This window comes from Phalacrocorax aristotelis, chromosome 7 (genome assembly GCF_949628215.1).
Source record: "Phalacrocorax aristotelis chromosome 7, bGulAri2.1, whole genome shotgun sequence".
NCBI lineage: Eukaryota > Metazoa > Chordata > Aves > Suliformes > Phalacrocoracidae > Phalacrocorax > Phalacrocorax aristotelis.
Window position 1 is genome coordinate 3,239,073 of NC_134282.1, and position 21,358 is coordinate 3,260,430.

At 42.1% G+C, this 21,358-nt stretch overlaps 1 protein-coding gene across 10 annotated transcripts in view; it reads right to left on the reverse strand.

Annotated features, from left to right (window-relative positions):
* The window catches only part of NAALADL2 (N-acetylated alpha-linked acidic dipeptidase like 2), a 503,571-nt gene that overhangs the window by 384,164 nt on the left and 98,049 nt on the right, over positions 1 to 21,358 (reverse strand). For 8 of the 10 annotated variants that reach the window (XM_075098454.1, XM_075098450.1, XM_075098457.1 and 5 more), the window contains one exon: positions 19,462 to 19,540. Coding sequence is in view for 1 of the 10 variants with exons in the window: in XM_075098449.1 (XP_074954550.1) it covers positions 3,230 to 3,272 (43 nt within the window). In the remaining 9 variants the exon portion in view is untranslated. Of the gene's footprint in view, positions 1 to 3,229; positions 3,533 to 19,461; positions 19,541 to 21,358 lie in introns of those variants that run through there. The other 2 variants (XR_012661452.1, XM_075098449.1) reach the window with 2 other exon arrangements.

The following is a 21,358-nucleotide window of genomic DNA, read 5'->3' on the forward strand; positions in this document are numbered from 1 at the left end:
AGAACACAAGAACAAACCCTAAGGAACACACTCTTCAGAGCTGATCCAAAGTCCAGACTAATTACAGAAGGAATCTGAACTTGCTGGAAAGTGTTTAAAATAATATTACTCTTATTTAATCATATGTTTATATTAAGGATAAATATATAATGAAGCCATTTATAAATATGCTTTAGACATGCTAATAAAGAGGACATAAGGGAGCCCTGAGGAAAGCCAAATATTTCAGTTTGGTATGCTGATAATACTTATATGAGTCCTCTAATTCTTGCTCACTTACGGTGCCTCCCAAGACCTGAAAGAATAAACTGACACGCTCAGGTTAAAGCAGCTTAACTCTGTCCTCTGTGGGCCAGAGAGGCAAGCGTGTATTACGCACACCTAGCAAGCAAGCAAAACTACGATCGTCTAGCAACAGAATGCAGTGTAAAATCAATTACAACTCATGTACAATATCATAAAATTAAAATTTACAGTAATTGCATCTTGTGGGGCTAATATTGTCATACTCTCCAGTAAACAGTACTTAATTCACAGGAAGATGGAAAACAACAACTTCTGTGAAGGAATGGATCTTGATTCTAAGAGCAAAAAAAAAAAACACAACAGAAAACAAAACCACAAACGGAAAGAAAAACAAAAACCCCACAAAAATACAAGATATTCTCAGTTGCAGTGCATTTTTGAAGGGCTCTCAGCGTGCTCGCTTGAACGAGGACTCAATTTATGGCCGGCAGTCAAAGCTCTATTATTCTGGGCTTTGCTCTTTTCAGTTGTCACACCCAGGCTGCAAGCCTCTGCAGAAACGGAGGTCTGAAGAATAACAACAGAACCAAACCAAGTGCTAATTTATTCTCTGAGCTTGCTGTACTTGGTGCAAAACAAAAATGCTGTGACGGCAGAGTGACCTTATATTTACTGATTGACCAGATGGCGAGAATTACTGACTTATGTAAGCCCCGAGCCTTCTTCACCATCTGACAGCTCTTTGGTGCAATCAAATAAAGGTCTTTGCGTAGTCTTTAGTGCACAAACCTCATCATCACAAGACCATTATGTTTCGCCCTTAGAAGAAAACGCTGCAGGGAAAGGCAAGGAGTGAACAGGACTGAAACCCTTGGATCCTCAGAAAGGGTTTTTTTCACGGCAGAACTGAGACGCACGGGTATAGCACAGCAAGGAGGTTTGTGCACCTGCTGCCCAGGCCAGATCTTTTTTGCTAATGACTGAGTGAAGCCAGCCTCCAGCGCTGTCAATCTGGCACCTTCAGTAATTCATACAAGCGCAAAGTTCTCTAAAAATAAATAACATGAAAAGAAATGCAACTTGTCTCACTAGCAGTGGTTTTGACACGTATCTTGAGTAATGTTAGTTTTTCCACCCTTTTTTTCTTAAAAAAAAAAATCCAGTTGAATCACCAATTATTTCAGCTAGTTTCTAAAAACAAGCAGACACGGAAATAACCCAGTCCATCAGATTGATGGCGACTGAAAAAACTCACGCTGGGTTTGTGCGCGTGCGTGTTTGCACACGTGCATGCACAGAAGTTTTTTATTTAAAAAACAGTATTACTGTGCAGCCCTCATTCTTGTCCCATACCCACTAATGCAAACCAAGAGGAATGCCATTTGACTAAGCTCACTCTCACTAATGGAGAAAAGGCACAAATTAAGTCAGAATCACACTTATGGTTCCCAAAAGGCCTGTATAAAATACAATGGTCCTGAAAACATTTTACATCAGTTTTATCAATATTATTTTATTAGCAGCAGTGAAATAGCTCCTCACTTACAGCGTGGAAACTAAGATCAAAATTAGGCTGGATATAACCTCAAGCCAGATCCTGAATGAAGAAAGAGAAGAAAGAAATAGCACCAATTCTCTCATTACCATGCCCGAAGTGGCACTTAGACCTGTACACTACTAAACATACCATTGTTTTTTTTCAAAATTAAAATTTGGATCTAAATTGAATTTGCTACTGTATGTTTTCTATGTAGTATGGACATACTTAACACAAGCAAAAAAAAAAAAACAAAACCAGTGGAATGCAAGTTCTCTGTGAACAAAATCTGCTCTGGCATTAACGGAGTTATTCCCAATTAACACAGGTCTGAGACACTTATTTGAATCCCAGCATAACATGCTTGCGTGCATACATTTCAAGGGAAAAATAGTAACAGAGCTTCGCATTGACTAGAAAGATACCGTTTCAGCTCTCAGAAAAGCATTTGCAAATTTACAATAGCTCAAGGATTCTTGCAAAACCCAAAATAGATACAAAGCTTTATCCCTTGCTGGTATGCAAAGCATGAGAAAGAGACCAGGAAGAAACTGGTAAAGTCAAGCAAAAGAAGAGCACAAGGTGGAATGTCAGGGGGAAAAAAAAAAAAAACCACACTGAATGCTAAGATGATAAAATAATGGAATAATTCCTCAGGAAGATAATATTTCCTGGGACGTTAAAACTGTCTGTTGGAAGGAAAAAGGGCTACTGGGAAAACATTCTTTCTCAAAGCAAAAACTTGACATTAATGGTGCAAAAGATGGACTAAGTAAGGTTTATGAACTGTTGTGTTCAGGCTCCTACTAAAAATGTAAAACACCTAGGACAGAATGCTCTGTTCTAACAGTTAGTCACACAAGTGGTTACAAGGGTTATTTTGCATGCGTGTGTTGGTGTTACCTTAGCACAGCCCACGGGGGGCGGGGGGGGGGGGGGGGGGGGGGGACGACAACAACCTGGAATAAGCCAAGAAAGCAAATTGGAAAGAATATCCTTCATCTTTATGCATCTGCCGTGCCCTGCTCACGTGCAACACATACTCAATTTGTGCAAAACAGTCGTGCAAAGCATTTCCTATCCCAAAAATATTTGCAGCAGACTGAAGGACGCTACAGAACAGTGACCTCAACTTCCACCGATCACCTTAAGTTTATAGCAACCTTTGTTGACGACACAGTGCCAAACGCTTACACGATCTTATCAGACCTTCCCTTACCCTCCTAAATTCGTGCAGTGTTTCTTTAAAAACAAGGTATTGCAGAGGTGAGGGATGTGGATTTCCTCCTTTCCCCAAAACCCAGGCGCATGCAAAAACACGTCCCCTCGTGCGGGCACGCAGCACCTGCCGCGGCTGCCGACAGCAAAACAAGCGCCCACATGCAGAGCCTAACAATGCCCCAAACTTCCAAACAGCACAGCGCTTTGCAGGTTGCATGTGCTTACCTTGCTGGGACGGGCTCGGTACACTAGACTCATTCTCTCCCATTTCTAGAAACCGATAAAGTGCCCCGTAAGGGGCCACGCCGTTTTATCAAGTTGACTCCGTGCAAGCTTTGACCTCCTGACTTTCAGCTGTAGCGCAGTAACCGTATACCCGACTTTCTTCGGTGAATAATTAGTACCCTGCTTCCTAAACTACCTGGGCTCGCCTGACCTGTTCCTCTATAAACTGACATCATATCCTTTAATCTCCTTTGATTAACACGTGCTTCAGGCAAGGCTGCTCTGTCTCCTCTTGGACTCTCCTGCTCATTTGCTCCCCACCCTTCCCTTTCACTTTCACACAGCCAGCCATCTGAAGAACCTCTCTCCTCCGCGGCAGGTGTTTGAGCCAAAACGCCAGCGGAAAGTTTGCAACTGATTTTAAAGATCCTCTGAATTTGTGTTTTGTAGGAAAGAGAAATGATAACTGTCAAGCCAGTCCCTGTGGGATGGGAACTTTGCAGCCACAGCTCTCCGCCACGGAGGACAACGATCGCCGCAGACGGCAAAGATTTTGCCAAGAGGCGCTAAGAACCCAAAACCTAAAAACCAAACCCACCCTTCCTCTGTATTTCACAATGATTAACGCCAAGGAAAATGCTTTACTTGAACACTGTAATTCTGAGATTGTTTTGATGGTGTAACAGAAAGGGCTTGTAAGCAAAACAAAAAGGTTATTTGGCTTCTCTTCCCCTCCTTCTCTAGCACAAGGACACAAACTTTTAAGATAATCTTATCCAGCCAGACTTCAAACTGAGTTCCAAGAAAATATTTGCTCTTTTCTGCTGTGGAAATCAAATAACAGGTGTCCGATACATTTGTGGTCAATTTGTTGAACAAGTACACCTGTCTCTGCCTGCAAAGTCAGTTTTGTTTTAACATTTACATTTGCAACTGCCAATGACAAAAATCAAAGAGGACCCACAGCACTATTTTAAAGGACAAACAACAACAAATTAAGAGCTCTAAGTAGCTCTCACAATGTTAACCTCCACCTGGATTACACTTCAAAATGCTCTAATCAATAGTGGTAGATTTTTTATTTTTAAATCCAGTAGAAAATAAGTCTATTTTTAAAACTAAACTGTATTGTCTTCTTCCTTTTTTTAAGGCAGTGAAATAATTATTTATGAGAACAGAAACACCGGGCAGGGTGGGGGTTGGAATTGAAGATAGTTTTCCAAGATCATTCAGGCTAGGTAAAGTGTACCCTCAAAGTAGAATTTCTGAAACAAACTACAATAACTCAAACAAAAGTCTTATTTAGGAATAAGAGTACCCCACAGGCAGTAACTCCCCAAGCTAATCATCCCATAGGCAGAAGTAAAAAAAATATTTACATCCTTCAGCGATTTGACGGTAACTTTTTTCTGTGCACACTAAACACCTTCCTCACCCGCACACGCAACAGGCTTTTAGCCACGCTTCAAGATCTGAGTTTTTGCTAGAGAAGGTAAATCAGGCATCCCAAACCTGAGCCATCTGAACAGTGAATTCCAAGTTAACTTCTCCCATGGTTTACAAAAAAGGAGGAGTTTACAAGAAAAAACTCATGCTTTAGTGTTGCCTGATTATCAAATTAGTCGGGTTACATCGACCGTCCCACAGTCAGGAAAGGCTCTTTACCAAGAAAGCAAAGAGAAAAGCAAAATGACACCATTTTAAAAATGAGCCTTTCATTATTTCATTTCTGTAAGTATGGTTTTGCTAGTACTTTTTGCTAGGTTTCCCCCCCCAGAATCCTCAACCTCAGCTCATGGCCCAAAATTTGCAGTCAGCGGTTCCCGCATTTCGCCAGGCTCATCCCTCCTCGAATCCCAATTTACTGCCAATGAACTGAAGCTGCCCTTGGCCCGTTCAGACTCAGTGCCGGAGGTGAGACTCCAACAGACGCCTGGGGAGTCTCCCCGGCCGCAGAACAGACACCAGCAGCTTCCACTTCCAATGCTGATCATCATCTTGAATTAATTTACTAAGTTTCCGCTTGACAGTACGAGTGAAACATTCAACTGAAACATCCATTTAGCGGATGGAGGTCTTTTTCAGCTCAGTTCTAACGCAGCTTCCTCTACTTAAGGACAGAGACTAAACTAAGTTATTTTTGTGTGCAGAGAAGTGCCTAAGTAAGAACTTTGCCAGCTTTGTCATCACTTCATGAGGGACAAACCAAAGGGGCCTTTCCTGAAAGTATCCAGTAGTACAGTTAATGAAATGAGCATGCAGGAGTGGATATTGAGACTTCAATAAAGGGTCTGGATACATCCTTTCCAGCTTTTCAAACAGGTCCCTGATAGAAAGGGAGATATGCCCGATCTTCCTGATGCTCAAAAGCTGATGAAATGCACCTAAGACAGGAAAAGGAAAAATATTTGGGCATTGAACTTTCTTCGCCTCAGCTCTCAACCAAGGCCACTAGAGCAAGTGCACCGTTTACTCTTAGTTTTATTTGGGACCCGATACCTAAGTCGCACTTATCCCTTCCTGAGGACGGTGGAGGAGCCTGTAGAGAAACTCCTCCTTGACCATCAAACTTGAAAAAGTCAAAGATTTAGTGCTGAGCTATGTTCAAACAAGCTCAAGTTGCTCTATATTTAAAGCACATAATTAAGAAAAACAAGTTTATCAATGAAGTCCTGCAGTGCAAAGCAAGATATATTTGGTAATTAACTGATGAGAAAGAAAAATCTACAGCATTTCTGCCCTCTCCAAACACAAATTCTCGGTCTCTTGAAAGACTGAAATCTTTAAATACCCTACATTATTATAAATTCTAAACATGGGAGAAACCATGGTTAGTTTTTACCTTCAATGCTGTATTCTGTAGGGTCCTCCCCAATGGAGAGAGACCTACTAATTCCAAAGAAAACAGAAGTCTAAGGCAACAAAAATAACTATTCGACCTAGCTACTGAGTACCAACACTTTTCTTAAAGAGGAAGATACTGATTTTAGGCTTTTAGCACCTACAGAAGTATTTTGTAGTTTAAGTTCTAGCGTTTTATCACATCACCTCCTGTTAACTCTTAAATATTTTTAAGAATTCAAGACATGAGAGCGATAGTACTGAAAATACTTCTTCCTTTGAAATGAAGCCTACAAGCGGGAATAGCGCAAAAAGGACGGAAACACAAGATTTTTCACACTCCCTCTTCCAACAAGGACTGATGGTGAGAAATGGCTAGCTCGGTTTTATGTTCTCCTAGAAGTGTTTGTTGGGCTCACTTGCGTGCAATGATTTAAATGGAGTGCTTTCCAAAGCAGGAACTCTTAATTCATCCACTCTCGCTAGAAAGATCCAAATGTGAAAATGCAGTGGTTTTGTTCTGCTCCCAGAAGAAAAGAGAAAGTTATTCTGTATATTTACAGTACAGCAACTATAATGTTTCTTGATTCTAAGGACTGCATCTGACAGTCAATGAATGGAAATATAACGAAATACAAGGAAATATACTGTGATGATGACGGTGATCAGGGCTACAAGAGAATAAAAGCCAGATCTTACGCTGTGCGTGGCGCCACACCAAACAGGTCGCTGCATCGTACTGCGAACGTCATGGATGACTCCAAGCCTAAGTCCAATGTCATTAGAAACAGAGTGCTCTCTGCCAGCAAGACTTGCCAGAGGAATCGAATATTATCCCAAGTTTTGTAGGGTAGCCCTGCAAACCTCGAGAGAGGCCCTCACAACTGAAGGCCTTCAGAAAAGCAAAGGTTTCCTCTAAGTGCTGGCCAAGTTGCTTTCAAGACACTCTCATTTCTACTCGAGAATCTAGACACTCTACAGAATTAATGAAAAAAAGTAATATCAACAGCTAACAGTTACTGTCATTCTTCATTGGTAATGTGTTTCAGACTCCCAGGCGTATTATGCCACATGCTCTACAAACGTAACAGAAAGGCGTTGGGTTTGTTTTTTTCCCTAAAGAATATAGTTTCAATGTTTCAAAAATGTGAATAATGAGGTACGCTTATTACATGTGAAATTGGACAGATGATACGAATCGTACCTAGAACTGAAACGTAAGCACCGGGAATACGCAGAGTTCTTTTACACAAATCACGATGACGACTCTGATCGGGGCTCTGTGAAAGCTTGCTTGTTGATAACCAAGTGTTTTCAAGTTTATCAGAGAGGAGCACTCCACAAAGTTTCTCGTAGCGATTACCTGTCTGGCACCAGAGAGTGACATTTCTCAGAGGTAAAAATAATAAACATTGCACGTTCAACAACGGTAGGACTGCTAGGAGAGAAGGGACAGTGCCAATCCTGCCTCCCTCCTAAAAACAGAGGGGCAGATGCTGATGGTCAGGCTTCTACACTGCTGGTGTTTGGGGGTTTTGTGGTGGTGATTGATTGTTGGGGTTTGTTTGCTGCTTTTTTTAAAATAGCAATATGGTTATTTTATTTTTCCATGGAAAATGGACTAGTAAAAAGGAACCGCATTATTTAGTTAGCCTCCAAATTACAAGCAGTTGTCTAGCCTACAACCTCAATTAAAATAGGAGACGGAGAAAAAAATACTTTCTTCCGCTACTAAAATGGATTAGATAAAAAAGCCAGGATAGCCAGACTCAAAAACCACAGTGAAATAGGTTTTCAGTGTTTATGCAAACGATGTACCAGCAGGCAGAGACGGTGCACGGACAGCGCTGAGCCCACCCTACTGAAACGTGGAGTTCACACGAACCTGAAATTCAATTTCTTTCCTTTCTCCAACAACAAAGTCTAACCAGTGAGCAAAACCCGAGAAAGACTTACTCCATCACAGATGAGATTTTCCTCCCACATTCCTCTGGCTTGTCCGAGTTCCACTTCCAAGTCTAGTTGTCTTAAACAGTTTTTCACCACTTAGGAGGAGGCCGTGGTGTAAAACTTCATACAGATGCAAACGTCACCGCTTTGGAGCTCAATGGGAAACAAAGGATACTTGCCCTCCTGCATTTCTAAGCACTAATTACAGCTCATTATAACTTTTTGTCAGAAAACTACTTGCCATCAGAAAAATATCACTTTGTTGAAACAACGTTTCAATGGCAGAAAGATCTAGTTTTAATGAGTCTTCAATTGAGAAAGTGTCTGCGACTCTTTTTAATTGTTTATTGGGGGGGGTGTGGGGGTGTGTTTTTTTTCAAAAGAGAACAGAAGAGGCTCCAAACCACCACTCTAGCCAAAAAAATACAAACTTGGGCAAAAAAGAACTAAGATTTAGGTCTTCCAGACCCAAGGGGAGGTATTTTACTCTCTTGGCCGCTTTGTTGGAGGACTGTTGTACAGAGGAGCAACCTCATTTTTGAAAAGCACATCCGGCAAAATGACTAACATGTAGCTCAAGCTCTCCCTGATCCCTTGCCGAGCCGGAAAAATCACACGCCACGGGAATTTGTTAATATGTAGAAGAAAGCAGGGTTCAAAACCTCCATGGGGTTTTCATTAGTTCTTGTTGTTTTGCTAATAACGTACACGTTACTTTTCGCAATACCTGAATCATGGATAATTGTTCTGTCTCTCCGAGACCTATCAGTCCTGACATGATTGACAAATGTAACACGGTAGAAGGGACCCAAGGCTACAGTTCAGTTTCTGACCCCATTCGATAGCTTTATGACCATAAGAAAACAACTCCCTCTCTGTCTCCACTCTCAAAGCCCTGAGTTGGAAAGCTGAAACAAGAACACTCTGACAGCTTTCCCCAACAGAGGTAGCCTTCCCTCCACAGAAAGCAGGTGCTTTGTCAAAATGTTGCTTCTGAAGTTTCTTTAAATATCTTTTCTTAATCAGTTCCTGCTCCTTGGTTTTCATTCATGCAGCTTTAGCAACAAAACCTCAAAAATAAATGTTAGCAATCAAAACCAGCAACGGCCTCCAGATTCACTTCTAGTGTTTTTAGACTTCCTACTTAATGAAAATATAGATGAGTCTGAAGAAAATAAATAACTCCTCAAGCTGACTTCAGCAGCTGAAGGATGAGTGCACAGAAGCCAAAGCTACACACACACACAAAGTCAGATTGGAGAAGACCAAAAAAAGAATTAGCTTCTCCTTTTTCATTCTAATCTGGTCTTTTTGGTGTTTACATTGGGTCCGTGTGGCAAGGTTTTGGTAGCTGGGGGGCTACAGGGGTGGCTTCTATGAGAGGATGCCAGAAGCCTCCCCCATGTCCCACAGAGCCAGTGGCTCCAAGAGGGACCCAGCGATGACCAAGGCCGAGCCCATCAGCAACGGGGGTAGCACCTCTGGGGTAACATAGTTAGGAAGGGGGTAAAATACTGCACAACTGCAGCCAGAGAGAGGAGCGACACTGTGTGAGAGAAACAGCCCTGCAGACACCCAGGCCAGGGAAGGAGAGGAGGAGGTGCTCCAGGTGCCGGAGCAGAGATTCTCCTCTGCAGCCCGTGGTGAAGACCATGGTGGGGCAGACACCCCCCCGTGGCCCGTGGGGGTTAGCGGTGGGGCAGACACCCCCCCACGGCCCGTGGGGACCCCATGCCGGAGCAGCTGGATGTGCCCAAAGGAGGCGGTGACCCTGAGGGAAGCCCACGCTGGGGCAGGTTTGCTGGCAGAACCTGTGACCCCACAGGGGACCCACGCTGGAGCAGCCTGTTCCTGAAGGGCTGCACCCCGAGGAAGGACCCACGCTGGAGCAGTTCATGGAGGACTGTCTCCCATGGGAGGGACCCCACGCTGGAGCAGGGGAGGAGTGTGAGGAGTCCCCCTGCGAGGAGGAAGGAGCAACAGAAGCAGAGTGATGAACTGACCCCAACCCCCGTTCCGCTGTGCTGCTGGGGGGGAGGCAGAGAAAATTGTGAGTGAAGTTAAGCCTGGAAGAAGGAAGCACTAGGGGAAAGGTATTTTAAGATTTAACTTTATTTCTCGTTACCCTACCCTGATTTGATTGGTAATAAATGAAGCCAGTTTCCCCAGGTCGAGTCTGGTTTGCCCGTGACAGTACCTGCTGAGCGATCTCTCCCTGTCCTTATCTCGACTCGCGAGTCTTTCCTCGTATTTTCTCTCCCCTGCCCAGCTGAGGAGGGGAGTGACGGAGCGGCTTTGGGCACCTGCCACCCAGCCCGGGTCAACCCACCACCATATTAAAGAAAATCAAATTATGCAAACAAGTATTAAGATCTGATGCATCAAAGACGATACTTTCTAATCCAGGCCTGCACATAACAGTAATGCAGCATATATAAGACCTACTATAAAGGGTAACAATTCCACTGCCCTTCAATCCACTTGATTATTTATAAAAGCAGTGGAGTTCAACGACTGCTTTTTAAACACGTTGTTTGTTTTGCTTAAAAATCTCTGCATGATTTATTTCTGCCACCCCTATTTTTTGATGAATCTTGTAGTTGCAACTGAAAGCAAAGGATAAATTGAATGACAAAAGTAAGCAGCTTAAAAAAAGGAGAGCAAAAGAGTGAGGAAATGAAAAACGTTTTTCTAATATTTGTTGGCAAGAGAGCTAATGCAATAAATGCTAACTAATACTGAACTCCATCTTGCACAACTAAGAAGTAAATCTTACTACTCTAAGATCACATTAGGAAGCAGAGCTTAAAAACCTGACACAGGGCATCAAAAGCTGATCGGCTTTAAAAAAAAAATGCCACCATTTAATCCTTACTGTACCCTTTTAGAGAAAGCACTTCTTCAAAACACTGAGAAGTTTAGATTGCACTTAGATTTCGGCAAGAGGAACACTCATCTCTAGTACATCTAGCACAGCTGGGAAGAGTTGCGGTTTAAGTAGGTCAGCTTGCATTCCTGCCACATATGTAAGCTTTTATAACAAATATACTGTATAAAATACAGTGAGTTAATATAGAGATGGATTTTCAAGCCAATGAAGACTTGGACTCCAAAGTATCTTCTACCCCGGCAAATATAGATGAGCCAGGAAGAATCTTATGTGTGAATCTTCAATCACTAAAGATTGTTCCAGCAGAAAAGCTGTAAAATATATGTATATATGAAGATACATATATTCACGTATGTATATCTTCTGGAGAAGCAATACTACACTACCAAATCACCTCACTTTGTGGGACTGCCATGCGCAGCAAGAGAGCAAGTTCACGAAATGCCATGAGTTGCAGTACATACACCCCATCGAGTGCCACGAGCTGGCAGAGAGTTCCCTCCTGAACCAAGCAAGGCAACAAAACTCAGCCTTGTCGTACCGCCGGCCAGGCTGAACAGCGAGCCTCTGCGTAGCAAGTCTGACAAAGGCTTACTGACAAAGAGTTGTCACTAAATTGATAGCCTTACACCCATTTATTGCTTTTATTGCCCGCAGGCTTGCTGCCTCCTTGTGCCAGGTGGGGTGGTCTTCTGAAGCTACAGTAAGCCAGTTCAGTTCACTAACCCCACCATTTGCCAGCAGAAAGCTACCTCCCTTTTTCCTGTCGTTTCTCAGTTTTCTGCTACTTAAAAAATGCAAAGTTCAGCCCACGAAGGAGCACAGAACCGGGGAAGATGTCAGGTTTTTTTGGTGCTGACTAGCCGTGAGGTGAACGCAGCCTCTTTGACCCAGCGGCACCGTGCCGTACGCACATATACATGCAGCCCAAGTTCAGCGCACCCATAATTCACCCTCTCCTCCGCTGCAATAAGATACTTTCCCATCACATCTGCTTCCAACGCTCTGCAGATAAAGCACATCTCATTAGTCTGTAGTAAAGCACAACTCATTAGTTTTTAACAACTACTCTGCAAAATCACTTGGCACTTGAGCTGTACAAACCGAGGCTCAGATCCTGGCCCGGCACAGCTTCTTGGACAGCAGGGCACACCCATCGCGTTTGAATTGTGCTGCAGACTGAATGAATTCTTTTTTTTTTTTTTTTTCCCCAAACTAGTTAGTTCAATTATTTACTATAAGTAAATCCCCACATAAAGCATTTCTAGTATGGAATAACATTCTTCGTTGTTGTCTGCATCTCTGAATTTTCTATGCAATACTCCTACAAACCAGAATGAGGTACATTCTTCCAGAGAGCGCAAAAGCAGCAAAATCTTATTCTCCCCAACTGAGGAGAAAAAAAAAAAAAGGAAGAAGTGATGTTTAGATTAGCATTGTTTTCCATTTCTCCCCAAATCTGCAATAAAGTTTTATTTTTCCCAATTCGAGTTGCGGTGAGGTACTCTTGGAAAACACAGCTGTTGGCTTTGTATTTACCAGAATGCAGCCATTGCATTGCTTAATCTATTTTCACATAGTTTGGTGGGGTTTTTTTTGAAACCAACATAGGAAATGAGATCTAAAATACATTGCCCGTGCCCTTTTCCCCCTGCTTACACACCACGCACTTGTTTCATACGCTTTGATCAATAAATTGTCTCCGTATCTCAGGGAGGGTGTTCAGTAAGGCAAATAAAACAGCATAGAAGCCAAACCAAAGGATGAGAAGGTAACTCCGTGTCCATAATTAAGAAAAGGAATCAGAATCTTGCTTTCAACCATACCTATGGTACACACACACAAAGAAAAAAAATCTTTTAACACTGGTCTTCTTCCATAAGTTCCTATCTTTGCGTCCCACAAGAAAAGCAAAAGCACCACAGAAATCACTACAGTAGAAGACAAGAAAAACCCCCCAAACCCATGCAAAAAATGTGTTGAAAGTCTCAAATCTGGTTCATTTAAAGCATCATTTTAAAACACAACTTGCACAGTTGAAGTTTCCTTAACCGATGGTCCAATGTAACCTACGTGTTAATCTGTTGGTAGTGCTTCGTTGTACAGAGAAGCTACAATGATTTTGAAAAAAATCTTATCGATCACGACTCATTTTCTCAGTTCAACTGTAATAATTCTTAAGGTATTTTTCTGTCTTAGAATCTGTTACAGGAAGGCCAACAGCCAACAATTTGGACATCTTGGACATGAAGACAGATTCATACATCTTAAATGTAGATTCTTTTCCTTCATTGATATAGTAGATTAAAGCACAAGTTCCAACACCTGGATCCAAGGGTTCAATAACATTAGTGCAGCATGCAGTTCCTTGCATCACGCCAGTTATGCTGAAGTTAACACAAGCGTACCAGCAGACACTTATTTGCGCAGATGACGGGAAAGAACAACCTTACCTTCATGCCAAAGTTGCCCTTAAGAACACAAGTTACCACGAAATACAGTCCAGAGCAGTTTACCCAAACTTTCCCATGAATCACCGTAAGCTCCAAAACATTTCTCAATCCCCTGTAGCAAACTCAGGGCTTGTAATGTAAGTATAAACCATTAAAAAGATAAATAGTAAGTCAGAAGCTACAGTTTGCAACATGAAGAATGAAGAAGGAAGACCATTTTGTTAATGACAGTTGCCTTAAGGCTTTGCTCTACAAATTGAAACATTTCAAACCTTCCACCTGCTTTTCTGAGTACCTCCAGTTACAAGGAAGTAATTTTACACAGTTGGCTGCTGCTATCTTGCCTCTGTGTGTCTGCATGGGGACAGACAGAGAGAGAACAGACTGCAGGAAAAAAGTTAGATGAAAACACTGATTTTTGTCCAGATTATTCAAAGGCTGATAATTACAAAGTACCCGGTAAACATAATGGATTTCTTTGCAGCTTCCAGCACAACATTTTCACACAAACACTCTACACTTAGACAGCTGGTCAGGTTTCACGGCGTGCCAAATGCTCTGAAAAGTTTCGTCCTTAACAACAACCATTAACAAAACCACTGAACCCGACAAGAAGAAAATGGAAGCAAGCATTTTGCAAATGACAACTGCTCTTACTAGTAGGAGAGAGGGGAAGGGTTTTTTTGCTTTTAAGAATTCCCAAGGTAGCGCAACTGCAGATGTCTACGCATTAACCTCATTTATGCCTGGTGGAAGAAACAGCCACAAAAAGGAAAGGTAGATCCTCCTGTCCAACAACGCAAAACGAGGACCCAACCTGTTCCCTACAGCTGTGACCTTACCATTAGGCACCAAAGTTATTCCTGACAGCTGAAAGGGGTAAAAAATTTACCCCGCTGGCAATATCAGAATTACACAGAGTGTGGGATCATGCAAGCTGAGTCCGAAAGCCAGCTGCAACTTTTTCCTTAATAAACATGCCTGTAGAAAAGAAAAAGGGTTACTAGTTCAATATTCACTTAACTATAACCACCCTCATGTGGTTCTGTCAATCCACTTTTCCCGAAAGGCCTTCTAGAGAACAGCAAACTAGCGACGGCCGCCCTTCACCTCCCTAACGAAGCGCCGCCTGTGTACAGTTACACTGCGGCGGAAAGATAGATCTACAGCTGATACGGATGCTCATATTCAAAATCCACTTGAATTGTTGTAAGAACAACTCGTACAAGGCCAAGTCTGTCATAGCCCTCAGTGCACGCACAGTTTGCAGCCTGATATTATACCACAGCAAGAGGGGACGCAAAGCAGAAGTGTCACTTCATAACTGTGTGACAACCGCAAAAAAAAAAGGGGCAACCTTCTCAAGGTTGCGATTATAACACAAACCCCAGCTTGTCGTCTCAGAGCGCTGAGTGGGTTGATGGTCATTTTCAGAGGGCTCTCAGACTAAGAAAACATAACTTTACCTAGAATCAGATCTAAGAACTTGCAATTTTAGGCAAATCTCTTACTGAATATGGCTCTCGTCTTGAAAGCGTAATAACCGCATGGGACAGAATTCACAACATCTTTTGTTCCTTTAACTAAAACGCTTGATTTGCTTCCATTCTGCTTGTGTTTCCTTTTAAAAGAACGAAATACACAGAGACAAAACATGTAAGACAAATCTAACCCGGCGACGATGATACGTATGGCGAATAAAGCATGCAAAAAGGCCTAAGTCGGTCCTCGTGAGCTCAAGAGATGAGCCAACTGCCGACTCCTATCTACTGACAAGGGACCTGGGCCCGTCCTCCCCGTGTTGCCAGGCAACCCTCCCCTATCCTTAGCTGTATTCATCAGCCATTAGCTACCGTCAGGCTCCCTTTTTCTCCCTCACGCAGGCGCCCAACTCTTTTAGATGTACGAAGGGGAGGGGGAAGTTAAACAAGACTTCCTTTCCGATCAAAAGTAACATTCTGAGTTTTAACAGCTAATAGATTTTAGCCAATTCTCACAATTCATATCATTGCTTAGTAGTGAAAGATACAGCATGATTATAAGGTACAGATCTTTTAGTAAGAGGGCTCTGTTAAAAGTCGACATTAATAGAAATCTTCTAAAGTGCCTATTATTAGACAGTGATGATCTCACGCTGACAGTACTAAAGTGCCCTTTGAATTTGTAAAAAATAAAGTAACAGATGACAGCTTTTTAACTCCAGAAGAATGGCATCCAACATGAGGACATGCTATTCTAAACCTTGTCAAGATAAATAAAAATCAATAGGTGTCGGAAGTAGAAAAGTGTCATCTTTAATGTATTCCGCGGAAACAAAGCAGTAGTTCAGCCGTTAGAGGTACCGATCCACTGTCCTTAACACCGACACAAATACGCACCGCCTCCAAAGCAGCAGTTCCCCTGCCCGCTCATCCTTGAGCTACAGGTTACCTTCCACTTGCTGGCACCAGCCGGCAAGGCATGAACTGAGCTGGGCAACCCACATGAAGTTGATGAAAACCCTTTCCACCTCCCCCGTCCCAGACTAGCTTCAGCCAGAGCGGCTCCCATCCAGCTCCTCACATCATAACCCAGGCCTCCATCGTGAGGATGTGCTCTTACTTATATCACCTTAATGCTACCAAGGAATAACCCTGTAATACGTTCTTGGTATTTCACGGTCTTGTTATCTTGCTAGTTTCCATGAGACAAGTTTAATAGAACTCCTCAAGAGAAGAAAAATCTCACAATATTGGAAAACTTATGGCAAAGCACCAAAAACATCGAACATGGCAAAACCCACAATTCTACAACAGAGCAACATGACATCTCCAGTGTGATGCTGTGCAGAGGTCTCTCCTGAGCATACAACTAAGAAGCTGCAATTTCTCTCCACCTCTTATTTTTGAAATCCACCACAGGCACATGTTTTCACGTCTGTTAACCATCACTGGAGAAGGAGCTTGATTAGAGTTGATTAGCAGAGCGGCCATGAACAAGACTGCAAAACATCCTGATGAAGAAAAACTAAAGGAGCTCAATCTGATATTTAAGTGGAAGTCCGGGTGTGATTAACAAGCAGTCTAAATACCTAAGCTAAGATCAGAACTGTGATAGCACAAGGTTGCGCAGGTGAGCAGGGAAAAAAAGAAAGTGCCATTTTCAATGCTTTGAGCCAATTCAGATGAGTTCAAGAAATAAACAGGGCAAATGTTTTCCAACAGTATAATCTGTTGGGCATCTTTCCAAGAATCATGAGAGCTTTTCCATCACCAGAACCTTCAGGACTGGAGGCTTTTGCTTTATTTTAAGTACAACAGAACACACAGAAGTAATTATTCCAAGGAAGGCCTAATTCCTCCAGACAGGACAAACACATCAGTCGCTCCAGCTTTAAATTATCCCATGGTCTGTATATAGCAACTGCCATAGGAGAAAAACCACACCACAATTCCTTCACATCCGATGTGAAGAATTGATAAGAGCCGGTACAGGGCTATCACCCAGGACTACTACTCTCCCACAATTCCTTAATAAGGCCCCCGGGTATTTTGTTACACACGTCACGAACCGAGACATCAAAACGAATGAAATTTGGCAAAGCATATGTAATGCACAGAAACAACTCTGGTGTCAGAAAACTAGATGATGGAGACAATTCTACAGCGTGGACAGAAACATCCTGGTTACTACTGTTTGCTCCTTGGAGCACAAAAGCATCTTTAGACTCATGTTTTACAAGACTTTTCTTCTAGTTGTGTCCACACAGGTCAGAGTTGGGAATTCTCTTTTCATTTCCAGATTAAAGGTCTGTATCTTGCACCCAAAGTATCTAGTGCAAGAAAGAGGACTGTATGCTGCCCATATTATATCATAATTACTTTAGTATAACAGCATAGTCATGCCTATTTGCTAATTAGACAAATGCAATACTGACCAATCTCTACACTGCCAGGTTTCTTCAATATTTCTCTCCAAAGCCAGAGTCTAATGGAGACATTAAAACTATTTAAACCATGAAACCATCATGGTACAACCGAAGGAACTGTCAAATTCATTTGGTAGCACCAAGCACAGTGAAGAGAGTAAGCGAAAGGGTCCGAAACGGTTCTTGCTGTGCCCGCACGGCCCAGAGGCCTCGGGAGAGATCCTCTCTTCAGGGACAGCAGCCTCTCCACAAGCCCGACCCTCCGCCTGGCACCGCCACAGCGGCCACTTACCCTGCGTACAGGAAATATCTGAAGCGCAGACTGGAAACGGTTCTCCTGGCCGTACGGAGCCACCGCTCTGGTCTGCTGGGAAACGCAGTTTCCCTTTCTGTTTATTGTGACTAAATCCTACAAACATATTTTTGCAAGTTCTGGAGACACATAATTTCATCACTGCAAGCCCTTCTGTCTTGAACTGCAACTTATTAAAGCTTTGGTTTATTAACGCCGTATCTGTGCCATGACAGTAATTTAGACAAATTCAATATTTGCTAAGAATAAGACGTTCTGGCCATCTGTGAGTCCTGGATTATTATGGTGCTTCCCAAGTATCCCAAATATTAAGTTCTAATACACACTTATCTGGAGTCTTACTATAGGAGTAGCTGTATTTAAACACTGTTCAAATCAGAAAATTAATAGCAAATTTTTTAAATAACTCCATAATCCTTAAAGAAAACTTCCAATTCTCATAAAGTCCTTAGAGAAGGATCATAATTTCCACCCTAATGGGGATACAGCCAAGCCCACAATACAGTGTCATTAAGTAGAAGAGCATTATAAACCAAAAGTCTTACCCAGCAAGGGGCTGCTGTCCCACGGCGTGGGCGGCTGGGCAGGCTCACTGAGGGTCCACCACTCCTTTTGAAAGTTCTGCTGACAGCCTGGCTTTGATCTCCTTTTAAAAGCAAACCTACCGAACCTGATTTGGTTCTAGAAATACCTGGCGCTCAAGGGCAAAACCTGGGCTCTTAAACCAGATGCACAACCGAGCTTATCTTGACAGTGAATTTTTCAAGTTTATTGGGCTACTTGGAACTTGGTTTTATGGCACGTGCCAGTATCACAACCCCTGGCACTAGGGATAAGAAATGGCATATGGTTTTCATTAGGTCTAATAGCATTGGTTAAATCTGGAGAAAGTTTCACTTGAAAATAAGGCTTGAGTACAGCAATCTCGCCAATCCCTTCAACCACAGACAGGGCAGGGCAAGCAGACCCAGAAAGTTTGAAACACTGAAAATCACCCATTTTGAGCGATTGCAACGACTGAACAAGACATAGCAAACAGTCAAATGAAGTATGGCCACGATAAAAGAGTATTTAGTAGAGATTAAGAATACTTAGCTATACTCACAAGCAATTAACTGTTCAGAAGGTTACTAAAATAATTATTTTCTGCAATAATTTCGCAAATAAAACAAGTTTGCCATATCTTACCACGGAAGCCAGTAAGTTAAATGATTCTGGAGGAGAAAGGCTAAGAATATGCAGTGTTAGGCGACGCATTTTCCGTATACATGAGAAATCAAAGCGTATACACATATAATGAAAGCTGTAGACTGCTGAAAATTAGTCTCTGGTTTGGCTCTTAATTTCCTACAAATATTTAATTACTCCTTTGTCATTTTCGCTGCCTTGCTCTCTGTACCAGGGGTGCGGCACCATGAAAGTAAAATTAAGAGGAACAAAAATGCGAATGCCCATTCTAGCAATCTTGTTTGCAACCGAGCTCATGAGAAACAGAAGCTCGAGTTGCAACCTGATTTTCAATTATTTATACTTTGCTGCCTTTGTAATTTCACATTTTCCATTCAATTACAGTGATCTCTCCTTCATATGCATATTCAATTTTTAGACGACAACAGTCACTTGCCAAGGCAGTATGGAGGAGACACAAGCATCCATGCCACTGACTGCCATTCTGTGTAACTGCTGAAGCCTACCCCAAATGATTGGCTCATGCTTACACTTTACTTTGACTAAATACCAAGTTTTGCAGTTTCACTCCTTAAAATACTTACTTACTTTCTCCTGAGCACATAATATCCTCACGATGTCTTTCAAACAGAACAATTATGAGGAGAAAAAAAGGTAGAATAGGTGTTTGATACATTTTTTTCCACGTACCTCAAAGCCGAGATGGGATCACTTTGGCAGAGGCTTTTTCACGAAGGCATATTCTCAATCTGGCCTCTACGTTAATTCTCTGCAAAAGAGGAACACATCACATTTTATAAAACCATTCATAGAAACAGAAATCTAACCACTTGCAGTGATGCAACTTGTAAATATAAATAGCAGATGCATTTTCCTGACACAGCAGCAAAATAGAATGTATTTTTAAACAGGCTGGTGGTTATGAAGTATTTTTCCTCATTTAAACAAGTGTAACTGCCTAAAATGTCAAAACCAATGCCCTCGCACCCAGCAAGGTGAAGCGGCAGGTTCATATACAGGGAACCTGTGATGGTTCCTCTGCTCTACTGGACAGTAAACAATTGCCTTATTTATCCATCAGTAATCTAGAAGTGTTCTTACTACAAAAAAACCCTTGAAATCCTTATCATTTCATTTTTTCACCTATTACCCACTAGCAATCTCATTATCATCCGCATAAATCTCCCTCCTTTTTTAATGAAATGCAAAAGATGTCAATGCGTTCCTTCCCCAAGCAAAACGAGGTAGCTCAGTACATATTTAAACGGTCTCTGTGTATATCGCTGCAGCTCAGTACTAATCAAAGCTTATTATAAAGATTCCACAGATAACTCCACTAATAGCCCTCTGTTGCTGCACTACATAAATTATAAAACAAAGCGGAAAAAAAGGATCAATAGTAACCAAGTTGTGCCGTTGTAATTTTCTGGAAACACAATCATATCGGGGCAATAAAGAAGTAATCTTAAAAGGAAAAAAAGAGAAAGAAAACCCACAACAAAACCACCCCCACACACCGCACTGCGGCTACTCTTCCGAGGCGCCCCATCGACACCCACAATGCGGAACCCACCGAGCTCCTCCAAGACCCCACTTCATTTTGTAGAACTGCAGCCAGCGCTAATCCCAACAAACAAATCATGCGCTGAACTAGCAGCAGTGTGGCTTCCATCTCCCAGACGCTCGGTTTTCATAGAAATGTTACTGAGCCAACTAATAGCTGTAGCAGCCGTGTTGAAACAGGCTTTTCCCCTTGCGCAGATAAGAAGGTGGGGAAGAGTAGCTGCGGGATGAACAGGCTTTTACATTATTTTCTAGGTATGCATTCGGAGGTCTGACTAAAGTTCCCCTTTAAATAATGGGAGAATAAAAGCTGGAAAATACAATTTTAAAAGACATGTTTGAATTTGTCATCTGGAGATAAATTATGTTTAAAAAAATCCACAACTGATGGTACTGTAACTACTCATACTTCAGTTGCTGTTGGAACTGCCTTCATGGTAACCCTGCAGAGTCACAATTCATAAAAGTGGAAGAACAACAATGGGAAGACAGTCCCTTTATCGTTGTAGATGTCAACCCTGCCAGAGATGCACAAAGTAATTTGGGTTGGGAGAAGCCTAAAAGGTCAACTGGTCCAACACCCCCATTTAAAGCAGAAGTAACATCAACGGTAGATCAGGCTGCTCACAGCCTTGTACACATGTAAAACGTAGAGGAAAATACCAGTCCTAAGGGTAGAGTCACGTCTCGCTCTTTATAGACCAGGTCCCCTTTTCACAAAGACAGCTGACAATGAACTGCAGCAGAGCAGCCAAAATTCAAATGAAGTAAAGATGGTTTTACTGAGTTCCAAAGAGCAACATTTCCTTGACAGTCAGAAATATAACATCGTACTACTGTTCTGCAAAATGCTACCTTTCAATTATAGAAGCCCATGTAAACACGTATTGCAGTTACAGTCTTACTGGGCAAGATAAAAGGGAAGGAAAAAATATATATAAATATATATATATCAGTTCTTTCCCTGGACCAGAAAGACTTATTTGCTCACAGGTCTCAGATAAAAGCTTCATGTTAAAACATT